Here is a 20103-nt window from a genome sequence, read left to right as displayed (position 1 = left end):
CTGGTTGACTACTGAAAGAGTTTATGCCACTCAACCATTCACACACATTCAAACAGTGCATCTAAGTGCAGAACAGTTCTGTTAGATGGGGCAATTTTTGAGGTCATACCAGAGTACATGTAGGCATGAGAAATAGGAAAGATCCTGTGGAGCTTTTGGCAACTAAACATACATTGATGTACACTTTATAGAATTTAACATCGACAATCAACAGATTTATAAAAACCTTTTCAAGTGTGTATCAAGGGTTTTGTCATAATTCAAGAGGACAAATAAAACATAGAATTTGTTGTAGATTTGGTACAGTTAGGGCAATTTGTAAAGTCTAATAGGTTCTGCCCAGAAGGACCTATAATGGTCCCAGTTACCTCTGCCAAGGAGGTTATGGTCATCATGGTTCATCTACGTGTGTTTGTTATGTTACAGGATTACACTCAAATGACTGATGAAGTTAATCTATCACAAAATGATGACTTCATATTTTTTTATTTTAGTTATAAATAGATTTTTATTTTTGTTTTATTCTACATCTGAGGAGAATGTTGATATTCCTAATGGTTTATCTCTGAAGGGGAATATTTTCTTGTCCCACTAATAAAATCAAAGTTCCGGGTTAGTTAGTTGTAGAAGCTTGAAATTCAAATTCTCCAGTTAAAGAGACGTTTCTACCACCCTGCTGCCAGTATTAAAACACCCTAAAAGCTAAGGGGAGAGAAGTAGTGAAAGTACCATGTGGAGATGGTGACATGAGCATATAAAAAAAAGCCCAAACCCAAAAGTCCAAATCCTTACCCGCTCTACATCCCCTGCAGCACCAGTTTCAGCCCCATCTTCTTCATCCCATTTCCATATCTGTTTCCAGTCACTGCTCCATCACCAACCCCCCTGGCAGCCCCCATCTCCAAAAACCCACTGGCATCCCCTGTCCCTGTCTCATACTTCATCCCTGCCCCAGCCAGCCCCCCTGCCGAGTTAAATGGAGTGTGCCAGTGCCGTGGAGTCGCGTGTGCTCAATTCAGTTCAGCTTGGCGCAGCTCGGCTCAGCTGGGCTGCTATAGCGTTATGAACTTACTGTGTGATTATTGTCAGAGCGAGACTCCTCCACCCAGGAGGTCCACACTGATGGGCACCATGTCACCAGGTACAGCGAGCAATGGAAGGTGAGATGAGAGAGAGCAAAGGAGGAATGAGCAGTTGGGAGAGAAACAGGAGTAAGGAAAGCATGCGGAGAGGGATGAGAAATGGTGTTGCCATTGGTTGGCTGGCATTGATGGAGAAAGGAGAGAAAGGAGATAGAGGAAAGAGAACAAGCGGGGGGGGGGGGGGGGTCATCAAAGGGAAGAGCAAGCCAAGTTGAGCAAGGAAAGCCTGATGTATACCTATCACAGCAGACAAAGACAAGGGATGACACACAGGGAGTGACATAAAGAGGGAGAAGCAGAAGAATAATGTGCCGGGAGAAGAAAGAGAAGCAAAAGGGAAATCAGCAGAGGAGAGAAAAAGAGGGATAGACAGGGAGGGTGGGTAGAAAAGAAAGGCAAAGAGAAAAATTAGAGAGAACATTTTCAAGCGAGTGATGTGTGCTGTGATTGTTTTCTCTCTCTCCCGCTCCCTCTCTGCCTCTCTCTCTCTGTTTCGCTCTAAACGGTCGGGATGTGGCCTGTATCTCCCGGCAAGAAGGAACTCAATTTAGGACAATTTACTCGGCAGTCTCAGCCCTGATGCACCTCAGGGACAGAGAATAGAGAGAATGAAAGTGAAGGAAGATAGAATCTGCAGGCCACACACACACACACACACTTGCAGGCACACACATCGTGTGCCCTGCACACAATTGCTGCCGAGTAGATTTCACTTAGTTAGTTCTAACTCTCCCAGGTGGTCAATACGATTGAGTTTATAAGGCTTGGAAATGAAAAGCCCAGGATAAAGTTAGATAAACTGTGTGCTATTTGATTTCAGCCCACCTCTTGCAGAAAAACCCACACAAGACAGATGGCCAGAGGGGATAAACTGAAATCATGTTGTGTAAAGGGGTAATTTGGATGATTAGGCTGAACACGCCAAACACTCTACCTTTATTGTACTCTATGTAGTAATGAAAACACTGGCATGATTTACCAAATGCATATTTTTGGCTTTCCTATTCTTCAGAATTGCAAAGGACACTCAACCAAGCAAATCTCGCATCAAATGTCACGTTGTGTAACTCTGATGGTGTGGGCTCCTCTAACCTGGCCACACGTTCTGTCTCCATGCTGACAGGTTGGTAGCCTGGAAGATGTTTACAGCCTGAGAGACAGCAGGGGGCGCTCTGACCGAGCCACCTTTGAGAGGAGACTTGCGACTGCACCAGGGGTGAGTGTTTCTTAACTGTACCAATAAATCAACACTCTGCTAAATAAAATGGGATCTGGGGAGTGGATAAAGATGCACGTTTTTTTTTGTGGCCTGACTCGCTCTGTCTGTGTAACACAGCGGGAAATGGATTTGTGACTACAGCAAATCAGAGTGTTCAGCTACTTAGACGTGAGTGTTTGATACATTTAACATGGCCACGTCAAGGTGAACTCACACTCTGGCATCGGTTCTGATTTTACACAGCATGTATATGCAAATGGCAGTTAATTCGGCTGGCGTTGCTGTTTTAATCAGGGTCTTGTGTTGATTAGCGTTAAGGGAAAAAAAAGAAGAGCAGAGCCGTGCGGTGAGTAGTGGCTGAAAGTTGTTTACCTTGCTTGTGTAGCTCGTGTGCCTGTTCCACCCGATATCACTTTGTGCCACCCTCCCTTCCCTCCCTCCCTCGCCACCTTCAACAAGCCTCTCTGCGCACAATGCTGCCTCCTCACCGGGCCCCCGTTGCCAGGGAAACCGTCACCCGCTGAGACATCCCATGACAGCCCAGGGTGAGGGAGGAGGGACGGGAGGAGCAGTCGGAGATGCGGCCTCGGTGCTGTACTCTCTCCAGGGTTCACCAGACCTCTGGCCCTTCCCCAACACACTGGTCCTTTTAGCGACACACAGATACAAACACACAAGGCAGCAGTCTGTTTATAGATACACACACATACGCACACACACACACACACACACACACACACACACACACACACACACACACACACACACACACACACACACACACACACACACATATACACACACGATGCAGCGAAACACATGAGCAAGAGCAATAAAAACTAAAAAAGAGAGAGGACTCCAAACTTTCTGATTCCGACTTATCATCTGAATCAGTATGCGTGTGATTAATTAAATTAATTTATGCGCAATCTTCAGTGACTCCATGTATGGTTCATGGTTTCATTAAACTGTAACTTTAATTATTTTTCTACCATGGTAACTTGAGGTGAAAATGACTGCACCCCCAAAACGTCCTACATTTCGTAATGAGCCTTAAATGTAATGGATTACACATATAATGTTTTGGATAATGAACAATTGCACACTTGGACAATGCATCTCCTCACAAAACACTCTTGCATTTTTAAAAACCTTCCCATTTAAGTTTGTGGGCCAGTTTGCTGAACGACTGAGGCAAGGAAACACATCTCCAACACCCCTGCGTTGAGCCCAATAGAAAATCCTCTTTAATAGGACAATCACTTCCTTGTTCTTAAATCAATTAGGCTTACAGAATCCACTTTAATTGCAGTTTCAGGCTGAAACACTCAATATTGTAATGGCTTTATGGAAGAAGTATTTACTGTGGGTTGTGTGTTGCCAAGCATAATTACAGTGTGTTAGCTACAGTAGCTGGCTGGCTGCCAAAGCCTGAGCTCCATCCGCCCACCTCTGACCAGACCTCTGTCTCCACAAACCTGTATACTGCCTCTCACTCTGCATCACACACTGTACTCTCCATTGCTTGGCAGGTGGGTTACATTACAGAGCTCACTAATTGCGGCACCATGTCAGGTGGAGTCAGTTAATGTTGGTTTACTGCTTCTTAAACTGTCTTCTGAGGTAAAATCACCAGCACTATCTACAGTAACACTCTCAAAATAAACCCTGGGATGGAACATTAAGTTTCCGCTGGTTACTCTGCAGAAATGCTTCATTTGGCAGACAGTGTTGTTGTGTTTGCTATAATTCTGAGTAAGCTCTTGAGCTTGTAACAGGGTTCTCTGGCAAAATCACATCAATCTATATCTGTAGAACATCAGGACAGATGCCCAGGTTCCATCATCTGAATGGAGTGAAAGAATGGAAACAAAATAAAATTTGAGAATGTTTATGAATGTAATAATGACCTCTCACACATTTATTTATTACATTTTTTTGAAAAAATAACAATGTGCTGATCAAGGCTGGCTGAACAGGTTTATATTTGATAATACAATCACACAGTCAACAACATCACACAAATCAGTTAAAGGAAGTAGCCTTTTAGCTAATTAGTTTTTTGCTAAGTCCGACGACCACCACAAAATATTTTTCTTTTAATGTACATGAAGGCAGATGATGGACCAGAAGGGGAGGAGATTCACACCACATCAGCATCACTGGGGCTGGTTCATTATCTGTAGTTCAATGGCAATTGAGCAAACTTTGTACTGCTCCAGACCAATTGTAAGTGTAAGTTGTTATTTGCTGTTTCCAAAGTCAAAATGAACTGTCAGGCTCATTCTCCATTATGTTCGTGGCCTTGCCTCCCTAATGTGATTTCAGTGGAAACTGACCAATTGAGCGACATGACACGCCCGCTGGATTAGGTCAATAAAATAACCAATAGCCGTGTGATAACCACTATATTTTGCTAATAGTAATATATTAGAGCATGACCATTCTGCCATTAATATGTTTTGCGCGATAATTTTACTGATGTAATAGAGTAATATATGTTAGGCCTAAATAGTCGTCAATAAATACAAATACATATAAACACTTTGACAACTACAAGTGAAACCTAATATTTTTAAAGTAACTCCATCCTGAAAAACTAAAAACAGGCAAACAAGGGAAGATTATGATCATGATGATAATGATGATGTGGAACCGAGGTAAACAAAAGATAATTCACAGTCATTTCAAAATGTCAGAAATACCTGTTCAGCACAGTTGATGAGAACTATTGTTTATTTCTTCAAAATGAAAAATCCTTTCAAAGTAAAGCATTTTACTTTAGCTCATGACTTTGATTGTGTTCCATAAAACAGGAATAATAGACACCCTCCATAAATCAATGGTATTGCAGCAGCCACTGTCGCCCCTATCAAAGACTGGATGCGGTAAAGCGGTCCATAGGAATGGAGCTCTGAGGCTCACATGTGGAGAGCTGTATGACAACAGCTTATTTTTACAGCAGAGACACACAAACATGGATGCACACACACATGCCACACACACAATGGAAGTCCGTGGTGGTTTCTCAGAGTAGGGGAAGGTGGTTTTGCCGCCATGTAATCCCAGCCGACGCTGCCCTCTGTCAGCAAAGCAACAATCAGCTGTTGTATTACTCACACTGCTAATGACATAATTAGCAAAGCTGTGGAAAAACAGATCAACATATACATGTGAGGATAAGAGACAACACACACACACACTTACACACACAAAAACACACAGGAACTCAAACAGCAAACATACATATGCACATTAACATCGGACATACGGCCAAGAAAATAACCACACAGGAAATCGCAACTGTGTACGGTTGTGACAGTGAGACAGGACTGTGTTCTAATCCTATCTCAGTGTTTTTCATGTCGTTCTGTGAACCTTGTTTACTTCAGACCCCTCCCCTCCTCAGTGACCCTCGTCCTAACTCTCCTAACCATCATACCTCATGCAGTTTCATCCTCAAACGCACAGTTGTGACTCTGATTGACCTTTTACAAAATGTCTCACAAAATAAACCCCTGCCAGCTTCTGACTTAAACACCCCACTCCCTGCTGGTGTGCCACACACACTAAATGCACATGTAGAGAAAGCAGCGGTTCGCAGTATGTACCAGTCTTCTGATGTGCATGTTTATTTTCTTGTCTGAACAGCTGCCTACAGTTAACTTGGCGTTTGGAGGGTCGGCTAATTGTCGCAGCCACTTTAACCTTGAACAACAGAACTCTCTGCGCTGAGAGAAGTCAGAGAAATACACGGCAGACCTGGTTTTAAGCTGTGCTGATATAAACAACAACAACAAAAATGTAACAAGTGATCAGTTTCCTCATAGTAGAAGATGTAACCATCAGGAGCAGGAGCAGGTCAATCAAACATGGCTCCAACTCCTCTTGAATTAGTCTTATCCAAGTAAATTAATGTTAGCTCATCGTTGGAATAAGAAATCTAAAAAATGGGAATGGAACAATCAGGAGTTGATTTTATAAATGTTTCTGCCTTGGTGAAAGACAAGTGTTTAACTATGCTTTGCCACCAAATCTAAGTACTATATAAAAGATAGTAGAGGAGCAACACACACCATCTTCTGAAGACTGAAGACTTCCTATAGTTATCAGAAACTGTACCAATTACTACACTTTTTAAATTAAATAGATATATTATTCAAAATCTAAGCAAATTTGTACACATGAGTAATGCTCCCAAATGGAGTATTTGCATTGATGTCTTGATGTCCTCTCAGATAATATTCATGCTAATATTGTAGTATAATTGTATTAATATGTTCTGAGCAAGAATATTAGTAAAAACCTGTTTCCTTTACTATATGTTGTTTACCGCACTAAGTTATTTTCTGATATGTGATATACTGTATTTCATATGAGACCTTTCAATCGTCTTCCTGCTCAGGGACTACAGGTGCAAATGAGGTCCTACAGCTAAACCTGGGATATTTACATTGATGTTGATCAATGCATATACAAGCTTGGAACGTGTACTAACTAAATCGTAGTTGAAGGCCCAGCAATCGGGTTTCATAAATCCTGTGACTTAAGATGCAACTACCCCAGCTTAATTTTGTGTAAGTCACCTCTTGACTAATCCCAGGAAGCCTTTCACTGATGGTGATCTCCCTTGAGCCCAGGGTCGTAATACAAGGATGAGCCATTCACCACTTCAAGACCAAAGAGGAAATCAAAACTGAACTCACAGCAAAGTGCTGCAGTGATATTTGCTACCTGTGATTACAACTTTCCCGTCAACAAGAAACAAGGAGCACGAGGAGCACGAGGAGCACGAGGAGCACGAGGAGCACGGGGAGCACGAGGAGCACGGGGAGCACGAGGAGCACGGGGAGCACGAGGAGCACGGGGAGCACGAGGAGCACGAGGAGCAGGGGGAGCACGAGGAGCACGAGGAGCACGAGGAGCAGGGGGAGCACGAGGAGCATGAAGAGCACGAGCAGCACGGGCCTCTTGAACTGGAATCTCTGATGGTAAAACTGAACACCATCAACTTTAGGCTCGAAGGCAAAAAAAACAAATTCAGACATCATGGTTAGTTAGACCTCATGGCAGACGTTGCGGCATATGTCTCAAACCCCTGGATAACAAACGGTTTGCAGCCAAATTCCAAGTGTTTGCTTTGCCAATTGGAGTTGACATGGAAATAGTTCATTTGCACAATGAATTCAAGCTGAAAGTCAGAGGACGTGTGATATTGACTATTGTGGACCCGTCAGCAGAGAGAAGTTTCCTCTCCTCGCTGCATGGGCTCTGAGAGCGAGGGCCTACTTTGGATCCACTTACCTCTGAGAAATGGCGTAATAATCAAATTGAAGTACAGGAGCCGTCCTACTGACAAACACCTCACTACAGCATGTCAGACCGGCTGCACAGCACTCAGACAGTATTCAGTCACAGCCGGCGCACCGGCATGAGTCAGTAACATGACAGCTACAGTTTGGCCTTCTGATGGTGTTGTGAAAAATGATGCTACACAAGATGAGTCTCAGAACTGCACTCAGTTTAATTGCACCGACTGAGAATTTTGTTGGAACACGTTGTTGCTCTGCTTTCTAAAATGTTAACGGTAAATGTAGTAACTTCAGTGGATAGATAACGGTGGCATGCTGTAAGATCTTCTCGTTGCAAGTGTGTTGATGTGTTTTTTGAATATACTATGAAAACACAATTTCCTCCATGATAATACATCATTTCTGCCGATATATGTTTTATATAAACAATTTCAGATTGTTGCATTTGTCAGCTTAAAAAAACTACAGGTAAAAATCATTATTAGGCCAGTTTTCACTGACTTAGTTCCATCTTGATGCTACAGATGTGCCCCCCCCCCCCCCCCCCCCATTCCACTGTCTACAAAGGACAAAAAAAGAATACCTTAGAGTTTTGCCTCTATGCCTCTCCTCTGCTGTGTTTTGTGCTCTTCTTTTTCTCCACCCCTTATATTTCTCCTTTGGCTATTTTTTTTTTAAACTCTAGTCACATCCGCAATCCCGCGGCCCTATAAGGAGCTTTCACGCTTTTTGGTTTGCTTTAGATGTTTAATACCCACTCTCTTTTGTGTCAGGGAGCCGGAGAGGCGTTAAGAAGCGCTGATAAACCCCACTTAGATCCCTTCCTGGCCCGTCACCCTGGCCTGCCAGGCCGCTTTAGCAGGGAACTGATCTGTGACGGGCTGCCACTCAAACTGAGCACTTCTGAAGGCTGACACAATGGAGTGAGCACCACACCAGAGGGCCCCGATGGGGAGGGGGTGAGGAGGAGAGAAGGGAGAAGAGGCCAAGAGGTGCCCGAGAAGAAGGCTAGAGGAGGGGCCAGAGTGTATCTGCCTGTTATCTTTCTCTTCTCTTTCAATTCATGCTATTTTTCTCCCTCCCTCCTATTACTGCCTGCCACTGTAGAGCTCACGGTTTTTTTCTTTTCTTTTTCCAACGGGTCTGTGTTGGTTTCACTGTTAACCTTCTGGTTGGCTGCTAAACACACACAATCCCCCTCCTCTATCTTTTTTCTCCCTGTGGTCGGGGCTTTCAGTGTGGTATGTAGAAATGGGAGATTGAATGAAGACACAGAGAGTGGGTGGGTGGGGTTGAAGGGTTGAGGACCAGGGATGAGCGGTGTATCAGGGTCTTGGTGTTTGTGGCAGTGGAGGTCCTGCGGTGTTTTCACTACTTGCGTAATGTTGTAACGTGTCCAGCTTGGGGTCAATAGCTAGGCCAGGCCAGCCCTGGGATGGCCTTTTGTAGGGAAACGCAGTGTTGTGAATGACAGGCAGTGGGTTGGGAGAGGGGGGTGGTGAGCCTGGGTGTGTGTGTGGGGCATGTGGCCAGTGCCGCTGTCGCCATTGCTTTCCCAAGGGGCTGTGGGTAGGTAGTGAAGCCCAAAATGTCAGCGCTGATATGTGTGCAGCCCGGTGCATATCACACAGCTGCAGCTGCCTGCCATCCACCACATCCACTCATTCATGTAGAGACATGGGAGTATTATGTGCACACACACACACACTTTTCTTTCAATATGCACTGCCATTCTATAGTCGTACATACACATTCATCATGGGATGTCTAAACACACAGACGCACACGCGCACGCACACACGCACTTACGCAAATACACACACATACAGTTTTACTTCCTCTATCTTACTATCTTTCCTTTCCTCCTCCTGCACATATTCACTTGTGTTTTACCTCAGCCATTCCATCATGCAAGTGCTCAAATGATCTCTTTTTCTCCCTCACTGCTGGAAAATGATTTGTCAAATTTTCATATTTTTTATATTTCCTGCCTTTATCTTTTTTCACGCATCTAGCTTCTATTTATTATGTATCTTTTTCTGCTGGGTGACTTTTCGGGTCCATTTACATACCACTTTTTATACAGAGTGTGTAATGTGTGTTGCACTTGTGGTGTGTGTGCATTGTCTGTGTGTTTGTGTCTGTGTGTGCTGCCTATATGTCACAGCTGGATGATGAATGCGCTGACAGTGGAGGGGTCAGTGTCACAGACAGTGTGGTCAATTGCCCCTCGTCCCCTGAGTCTAACCTTGAGCAACACTCCCTAAAGAGTCTCAATCTGCCATTAAAGCCCACGCCTACACCCACACACACCCACACACATACACACCCCCACGCACACACACACACACACACGCACACGCACACACACACACAGGTTTACAGACATTCCCTGGTGAGTGTGTGCCATTAGTAGCTGGCAGGGGCTGGTTTGACAGAGAGCGATTAGCTCCCTATCATGTGTATTGATCACCGTGTCCTGGCTGCTCCTCTAGAGGAGGGGCTCGAGGGTTTTTACAAGGTAGTAAACACATACACACACACACACACACACACACACACACACGCACACACACACATACACACACACACAGTTACATCCTTGTTATCTCTGTTTGTATGAACTACTGCATGTTTTTTGTTATTTATAAATTAAGCCTGCTGCACAATAAGGGATTTTCAACTCTTGACCGATTTTTTTAACTCAGGAGACCACAGACATAATGACAGATTTGACCGTTTTTTAATCTGTACTGTAAAGCGCTTTGAGTGGTCAGCAAGACTAGACCATTCACTATTTAATCTTGGCTGAGGAGGCAGAATTGACTTTTATATTTTGCAGAGTAAGCTGGGGGTGATTTTGAACTGTATTGTTGTTATAGTTGCAGTTATACAAACATCCAGTTGTTGACGCTTCCTGGTCAGCTCTCAGGCGAAGATGATTATCGTTACATTCGAGATCGGGGAGGCTCCAACTCAACCGGTAGCATTAAGGTTAAAACACAGTGTAAATGTCACCGTTTGGAGTCGGATTTAAATATCGGTGGTTGCGGAGACTTTGATAACACCACATGAGCAGTATGGAGGCATTTCTATGTTTTTTTAAATGTTGTTTTATTACAGTATTACACAGGATTATCTGGGCAGAATCGGAACCCTCGGGTCTAAAACAGGCCCGATTTTCCTAAAGGACATATAAAGGATGATTTTACCATTTTTAGCTTTCTTATTTTGCATTGTACAGTTTGTGCACATGACATGTGAAAAAAAAGAGACGTATCTTCTTAACAGTTTCTCTTTCATTACTGGACATTATTTTCTTTGTAGAAAAACCCCAATTCTATGAGCTGCAAGGATGCGTGTGTGTTGACTGAGTTCACAGGAGAAACAGAGCGCCATGGACTTAAAAACCTGTAAACTGTGTGAGAGTTCTGAATGCAGCTGTGATTAGGCAAAATATTAGGTATGGAATTGAACCATTTTCAGAACACGCACCTTTATACTATGCTAAATGACTGTTCGGTTTGGATACCTGCCTGGAAAAAAACTGTTTCCCAAGTCCTAGTGTGAGTAGTTTGACAGTGTGGGAGACCGCAAAGCGTAAGTTTAACAACTTACCTTAAAGACAAATGTGGGTTGAGCTCTCCCACACTGTTATAAACATAAACAAGTTTAGATGTTCTCCCATGAAGAGTTCCTGTGGACTTTAGAGGAGGTTAGGTGGAGAAAGTCTCCAGAAACTCCGGAGGCTCTTAAACCTAACCTTAACCATAAAACATGTAGCAAATTAATGAATGCCGGGGCTTACGGACATTTGGATGACACCACATGAGCAATATGGAGGCATTTTATTTAACAATCCACCATCACAATCCACCACCACTGTCAGGATTTACCATCACTATCCACGACCTGCCATCACACTATCTATACGCGATCCACCGTCATGATTCATCGTCCACAATCACAATATACGAGCCACCATCACGATCCACGATGTGGCCACAGCAGCGATCTTGGAACTGCAAACGACAAGGCACAAGGGAAGAAGTGAAGTCAGTTATACGTAATGAGAAATTAATGATATAAAGAGGGAGAAGATGATAGAGAAGCCCCAAATGTCAGGTGACCTGACATTTTAGACCTATAGCAGAAGAACTAAGGTCTAAGACAAACCTGAACCAGCTCTAACTATAGGCCCTATCTGAAAGGAAGGTTTTAAGTTGACTTTTAACACAGAAAGAGTGTCTGCCTCCCGAATTGAAACTGATGAGTCCACATGAGAGGAGCTTGATAAGTGAAAGGCTCTGGCTCTTACTCTGCTTTTTTGTATATAAACCATATGTGTCATAAAAGATTGTCTCCAGTATATATGCACTAGTATTTAACTGAGCTTACACTGTTTTGTATTAAATCTCTCCTTTAATCAAGATAATCAATATGATCAGCCTAATATACTGTAAACATTTATTTGAGTAAATTTCCAGTACTGTACATGTATCAGGTCCACTTCTTGGTTCAGAGCAGCTTCAAGTTCTTGTTAATTGAGTCTAATTGAAGAATATGAAGGGAGAATAAAGCTAGCAGGCTTTTAGGACATAAAAGACTGCAGCCGCCTCTCAATAGTATTTATTTTCAACCTCTTCCACTCAGATTTAAGAGGACAATAGTGCCCCGACACTGATATGTATGTGTCTGTGATCTGCTGTTTGATTTAGTGTGCCCACCTTTACAAGGACCAGCCTCTTATCAGATCAAAGCTGCAAGCAGCAGCCTATGAAAGAAATTTGCGCGTGCGTGTGCGCTGTGGAGGACAGAAGAGAATGAGGCGCAAGTGTTTCCTTGCTTTTAACCCAGGACAATCGGACCGCAAACGGCAGAGCGAATAAGTGCTCTTTGAATTAATGAAGAGGAAACCTTTTACTTTCCTCCATAAAGATGCCCAACTCTCCCTCTGCTATGGATCTCCCTCTCCTTCAGACCGAATAAAACTGGATAAAACAAAACATTTCATTATCTCTGTGCTTTTCATTATTATTAAACTTACCAAAGTGACTTCGTAGTATTTGTATTATAAAGTAGAAACGAATAATATTTTAGCGATTGGCTTAAGTCAACAGTATTTCCTGTTGTCCTTACAGTAGTTTGTGTTGTGATCTGCAGGTTCACTGGTTCCAGAGGCAGTACAGTCGTTACAGAGAGAAACGGGCTGTTGTGAAAGGACTGGACCACAGCAACGTTCACAGTACGTTTTCACTAAACTGCTTTTCCCCTGTAACCTCTTTTACTTAACTAACTTGGCACGATTTATTAGCAACAACAGCATTTTTGTATTTGTCTTTCTTTACCACACATGTTTTTTTCTTAATTTCTTTGAATTGTAGTTTTGACCTTTATAAGAATGAAGCTGTCAGATGAAACCAGTCATATGTACATTGTTGTGCAATATGTGTTATTAGTGTGTGTGTGTGTGTGTGTGTGTGTGTTTGTTTGCTGCGAAGTGGTGCTCTGAAAGATCATAGAGAAGTAACAGAAAGACAGTGAAAGATGATAAAATGAAAGGAGATTGAATATACTTGTGTGTGTGTGTGTGTGTGTGTGTGTGTGTGTGTGTGTGTGATAGAGAGAGAGAGAGAGAGACAAAGAGAATGAGTGAATGAACATCTTGACCCATAAGAACTTTTGAAGTCTAATGTTTCTTTCACAGTATTTCTGAACTGATGCTTGCCAATGTTGAATATTGTGTGCCAGTTTTGAATATCTCAAAATTCATGCCAAACACAGTTTCTTGGCAGGATGGAAAAGCCTCATTATATCACAGTAAACTATTAGAGCACAGGGTGCAGTTATTGAAAACAGTATTAGTACTGGGTGTACCTTCACACAAAATCAACAGGAAACGCATACATAGAAGATCATATTTTTATTATGTCCTGGAAACATTTAAATGTTGCTCATTCATTACAATTCTTTCTAAAACTGGCAATGTGTAAGTAATGCTCCATCATTTGAATTAACAAATTATTTAACACATTGTAATTTATTTGCTTACTCTATGTACAACGTGTCAATTAGTTAAGTAGAGGTTTTACTTTAGGGTGAATGTTAGTCTTTAGCTAGAGCCAGGCTGGATGTAATCCCCGATCGTTATGCTAAGGTAAGCTACGGTAACGTTCTCCGGTCTGTAACTTCCTATTGAATTATAGATCCTCTCATCTCAAATTAACCGAAATGTCAAATTATTTATTTTAATAAGGCGCCATGTCCAAATTGTTCTCAGTCTAATTGGATGTGTCTTTAGATAGTGTCCTTGATCTTCGAGTCAATGTGTCCAAATAGATACAGGAGCAAATATTAAAAAAAATCAGTAGCCAGTGAAACAACAAATAATAAAATGAAACAATGTTTTTTTAGAATTCAGTAAACAGAGATGTTAAAATTATTGCTGGGACTATTATCGGTTTTGTCACTTTTATTGTAATGTATCTATTCTGGTCAGTGTGTTTGGATGTGTGCAATTTGGTGCAGCTTGATTGAATTTAAGGGGACTTGGGGAAGGTGCAAGCTCTAATGATAGCCATGCTAGTTTCCCATTGGTTTGACAACAACATATATAAGACTTAAGAATTATGGAATCTCTTATATACATGCTAAGATCTGGCTCTAATAAAAGTGTAGAAGGCTAATTTATCAGTAATTACCTGATTCACAGAGAGTACTGAACCACAGAGAGACACATATACTGAGTAGAGGCATTCAGGACATGTGCCATAATGATCCTCAGTAATACCAATATGTTCACACATGTTTGTGTGCAGCATTTTATTAGTTAGAAAAAATGTATCCCTCATTCACAATTGTGATATGGATGTGTGAATTATTTAATACATACTGTGCAGTATGTTATGAAATGAACTGATCATCATATATGCGAAAAAGAGGTAGCAAAAGATGAATGGCAGTGACATGGAGGGGTGAAACAATGTGAGGAGAGAGAGAGAGAGAGAGAGAGAGAGAGAGAGAGAGAGAGAGAGAGAGAGAGAGAGAGAGAGAGAGACAGAGACAGAGACAGAGAGAGAGACAGTGAGTGAAACATGTAGTGTATATGGAGAGGGAAGTGCAGGCCTTGATGAGCCGATAGCACATTCGCAGACAGCGAGACAAGCTGTGCCACAGCAATGATATGCTAATGATATGCTAATGATATGGTAATCTGCCAGCAGCATTCCACCTCACTGGAGGAAAGGGAAATCTGGGAGGTCTTTCACCATTGGTTGGAGACCAGGGACATCCGGAAGTCAGAGTTCAAGACCAGAAAATACACACACACATATACACACACACACCTCCATAGTCACGTTATGGATATGTGTGTGCTTGCAGGTTCCCAAAGGAGGGAGTATACAACTGACAGGCACCCTGAGGAGAGGAAGAGTGACCAATCCCTCACCTTCAACGACCCGCTCTGGCCCATGCAGTGGGAACTGGTGGGTGTGTCTGTTTGTGTGTGTGTGTGTGTGTGTGTGTGTGTTTGTGTCTGTATGTGTGAGTGTGTGTTCACCGGAAGGCTCCTCTCTCTGTCCTCTCAGCTCTCGTTCTCACAGTGAACGATGTTCCTCTGACAGACATAAGTCAGGCGGGCTTTCATGTGTGACTGTAGGGAGAGAAACCGAGGATAGAGGGAGGTAGGGAGATTATGGGGAAAGAGAGAAAGGGAGAATGAGAAGGGAAGCGAAGGGGGTCGGCCATGTTGAACTGAGACAGATGTCAGGGATTGATGAGGCCTGGAGCAACAGTGACACATAACTGAGTGTCAACAACAAGACAAGCTCATCCCTTCAGCAGAGCCTTGTTCAAACTGTTTGACCAATATGGAGACCAACAGGAGAGGAGAACTGCATTGTTTGGGCATGAAAGTGACATTTGATGCACTCGAATATGCAAAAAATAAATTCCACCTCATCTCTGACTTTTCCGAAGCTCCTTTTATTCCCATAATAATCAAAATGAGGTCTCAATCAAAATAAAATCCCCCTCATCAGCTCCTTGATCAGAATAAACTGACCCTTTAAAGAAATTTGATTCAGTCTGAAAAAAAGGTGCTTCTATAAAGCGAGGGTATTTCTTTTTTTTTTCATGTTAATGTTTTTAAAGACCACTTCCTATTTTTGTAACATCAATTCTATCTCAGCACAAGTGCACTTAAATCAAGTCAAAGATGTTCCCCTGGGCAGACGTGTCCCTCCCTCCCCTACGAGTTGTCTTCTCTGTGAGAGACCATCTTAGAGTAAGAGATGTTTAGTCCCTTTGTGGAGGTAAACAGTTTCTCTGGTAAATCTGCTTAAGCAAAACTCATATCAAAAGTTGAGTTTATAAGCACAGCAGGGAGCCAATAAATACGACTGGGCTTCTGTGTTCCTGGAGGAAAAATGAAAAGAATTTCAGCAAAATATTGTGATACAGTAATATCTTTACATCTAATATTGGAAAGTTCTATCAAAAGGACAATCTCAAATGTGTCTCAACACAAGCAGCTTTGCAATGAATGAATGAATGCAATGAAGAAAGGTGAGGGGCAGGATTTGGGGAATAAAAGCCTTCTGGTTTCCGGTTCTTTTTTGACAAATCACATTTGAGCAGGCTTTGGTTGCCTGCAGGTAAATAAGAGAGCAAGGGTCACAACGCATTGATTAAAAGGCTTAACAATGATCTGCTAGTTAATTGATCTGCTATCAATTGCAGAAAGCTGGTAATGAAAATAAACAGTTGCTAGCTGATGAAAAATCCAGCTGTAGATGTCGGACTGTTGATGGCGTCCTACAAACTGAAGATGGAGTCATGGGCGCTGTCTCCTCCAGAAGCCCCAAAATATTGGTTTAACTTAAACCAGAGATTGTCTTATCCAAGAAACAGTTAGGATGAAAGCGTAGTTCTGGTTGTCTCCAGACGTTTGTAAACCAAGCTACTAATAAATATAAAAAATGATCAACGGCTGTTTACAGTGGTTGGCTTTTAAATATGATTGTATTGACATCATTTGTTTCATAATCAGTTTCAGTTTTTACCAGACTATGGTTTAAACCTTAAGCCATTGTCTGGTAATCTTAAGCCTTAAAGCATATCAAATTAGCCTGTGTACAGTATACAAGATCTATATGTACACAGACACAAATATACTTACTTGGCAGGACAGCAGGGCTCAGCCAGTAGACACTGAAGATGGTCTTGACTGACATGCGAGGGTGTAATCTGACAGGGCCAGGAGGAGGGAAGGCGGGGTCAGGGATTCACCACAGCAACTGGCGACAGACGGATTGACACCTCTTCTCTCAGGGCAAGATGGAGGGGTGAGAGTTAGCATGGGGGTGTAGGGGGGTAGAGACTTAAATGGCTGGAGTGAGCAGGGTAGACAGGGGGGTAATATAAGGTAAAAGTGACTAGACACTTTCATAATTACTGTTCTATTAGAGATACTGACATGATCGTTAATGAAGGGAAATAATTCAATATTATTATCAGTAGCTCAAGTATCATGAAAAAGATTTCTCTCTCTCTCCCTCTCTCCCTCTCTTTCTCTCCCTCTCTCTCTGTCCCTTGCTCACACTCTCTCTTTCCTACTGTTCTTTTTAATCAACCTCTGGTGGACGTAGGTATTGATTGAGGATCAGTATTTATGTGTGTGTATATATATATATATATATACGTGTGTGTGTGTGTGTGTGTGTGTGTATTTTATCCTATTCACACACTCACACACTGATGGTATACAGTTTTGAGGGGCAGTTTGGGATTCAATAATTCGGCCAAGTGCAGATTGGAGTAGACGAGTATTGAACCCCTGACCCTCCGATTTGTAGACAACTCCTCTTACCTCCACAGTCACTCTTAAATACATACGTATGTACATGTACATGTGCATGTATGTGTGCATGTAGCTTGCATGTAGCTTGCATGTGTTTCCTCTGCACAGAGAAAGTTTGAGTGTGTGTCCTTATTTTGCTGGAGTGTTGCATGAACTTTTTCACAATTCTGCTCACATGTACGTGCGTGAGCGAGTGTGTGCGTGTGTGTGTGTGTGTGTGTGTGTATGTGTGTGTGTGTGCGCACATGTATGCGCCAGAGAGGACTGGTTGTGTTCCCGTGCTTCAGAGAATAATTGTGAGTATAATTTGTAACCAACTCTCTCTCTCATGAGACCACATTGCTGTGGAGTGTGTGTTTGTGTGTGTCTGTGTGTGTGTGTGTGTGTGTGTGCGTGTGTATGTGTGGATAAGAAGCTTCTCAATATCCATGTGAAGTCAGTCAGTGTTCAAGATGCCTCTCTGTGGGCTTATATCCAAGTTCACAAAGGTGCGCGTCTATATCACTGCACATATGTGTTTGTGTACCCTGAGAGAGAGAGAGAGTGTGTGTGTGTGTGTGTGTGTGTATGTGTGCGTGTGTGTGTGTGTATGTGTGTGTATGTGTGTGTGTGTGTGTGAGCGAGCTCTCCCCAGGGCCTGTCCTTGTGCTCTGGTGGACGTTAGCTTGCTAGCAGCCTCCATTCATCTGCTTTATCCTCACACACTACAAAGCAGCACTGCTCCCCAGATGCAATCCTTCCCAACACACAATAAACACACACGCATGCACAGACACACAAACACGGGCACACTATCCCCCTACTGAGCCATTTCCACCCCATTGTGCTCCCTCTTTCTCTCGCTCCATCATAATAACAACAGCAGAGTGGGAGCCTCTTGAAACACACACTTTGAATATCAAATTGTTCTTGTGTGTACCAGTGTACCAAACATACGTTACACTGGTATGTTTGGTCCAACTGCTGACATTTTGGTGAGACTTTTAGGTTTAGTGCTTGTGAGCCTCTGTGTATGCAGTTTTTCAGTGTTTTCAACCTTCAACTCTTTGTGGACCACTAATGCCTGTGTTTGTGTGTCTGAGTGTGTGTGAGTGTGTGTGACTGTGTGTGCATGAGTATGCAAGGTTTGAGGTTATCAGATGAGATCTCTCTCTGTTACTGGCACATGAACTCTTTGGGCTGCGTATGTCCACTCAGCCACAGGCATGTGCATGTGCACACACTTTCCCTGAAACATAGGCCGAAATATTATTTTGGTCGGGCCTGTAAAAAGGGGACTTTTAAAATCTTAGTTGAAAAAAGGGCAAACAAAGAAAAACTGTGATGATTTTACTTTTCAACAATCTACATTGTAGGGCAATAACAGCAAAACATTGCCTGTTCAACAGAGCTCAGTCTATAAAGGCTGTACACAACATTATACATTAAACCCTATTCATTCAGAACAAGCTGCACATCCGCTTTGCAGTGCAATACACTGTTAACTATTCATTTACCCTGCGCAACATGCACGTGCACGTGCACACAGGTTGTGCATCAACACTTTTCAAATTGCATAGCAACTAAACATAGACCTAAACAACACAGAAGGTGCATTACATCAAACAGAAATCACACATATCCTGCATCCCTTGTGCATTCATTACAGCCATTGTTGCTTCAGTACCATGGTCAAGTCACGAATAACAACAAATGTACAAACATATTGTGTGTCTTGGGTAACCACATTCAGATTACTTTATATAGCTTGTTTCAAATTTAATCAGAAGTTTATATTTATTTTATTTATTATATATTTTAGTGACAAAATGTATTTTGATCAAAGTTGGCTGGGTTGGCCAGTGAGTAATATGGGTGGGCCGGTGCTCACAATATACAATATATACACCACAAGATAAGGTCCTGACTGGAAATGAATATGAGTGAGATTGTAGTGATACTCGTACTAACACTGTATGGAAAATGGTCCAATTGCTGCAGTAGATATTGTAAAGTTCTCTGTTGTGAACATGCAAAACAGGACAACTGGAGGTGATCAAGTAGCGTGCTAAAAGCACAGCAGACTAAGATTGTATGTAAACATCTGAATTAAGTAGGTGCAGGAGGTGTTTCGCCACATAGTATTGTCTCCATTACAGTATCATCTGCAAAGCTTTAGAGTAAAACCATAACATATTTTTTTAAAGAGGGAGAAAAATATGCAAACCGCAGTCCACCCAACTTTCAACTGTAGAATCCAGAATCATCCACAACAGACCTTGTCAAAATTCTTAACAATATGCTTTTTGCACAGGAGGTGCAATAACACAACATAAGATCTTAAGTCTAATGTAACATTACAGAATGTAATGGCTTCATCAAACTCTGTATTCAAGCACATGATTGATTGAAGTAAACATTTGTTGTAATTCAAATAACTTGGGATGACAACATAACTTTATTTTATGAGAAGAGGTTTGGGCAGGATGAAGAAACCCCGATGACGTAAATCACATGTCGACTTGAGTGGCTATAGGCAGGGAGGGAACTGGATCAGGTGGGAGGCAGGTGGAGACACAATGCAATTTC

At 42.3% G+C, this 20103-nt stretch overlaps 1 protein-coding gene across 1 annotated transcript in view; it reads left to right on the top strand.

Moving 5' to 3' along the window:
- The window catches only part of LOC128450082 (furin-like protease kpc-1), a 161698-nt gene that overhangs the window by 14024 nt on the left and 127571 nt on the right, over positions 1 to 20103 (top strand). Inside the window, exons 3-5 of the mRNA XM_053433529.1 lie at positions 2266 to 2358; positions 12837 to 12918; positions 15057 to 15160. Coding sequence (XP_053289504.1) covers positions 2266 to 2358; positions 12837 to 12918; positions 15057 to 15160 — 279 coding nt within the window. The remainder of the gene's footprint in view (positions 1 to 2265; positions 2359 to 12836; positions 12919 to 15056; positions 15161 to 20103) is intronic.

Source organism: Pleuronectes platessa, chromosome 10, assembly GCF_947347685.1.
Source record: "Pleuronectes platessa chromosome 10, fPlePla1.1, whole genome shotgun sequence".
In the NCBI taxonomy this organism is placed as follows: domain Eukaryota; kingdom Metazoa; phylum Chordata; class Actinopteri; order Pleuronectiformes; family Pleuronectidae; genus Pleuronectes; species Pleuronectes platessa.
The sequence above is the reverse complement of the archived record's forward strand: the minus strand, read 5'-3'. Positions and strand labels throughout refer to the sequence as shown.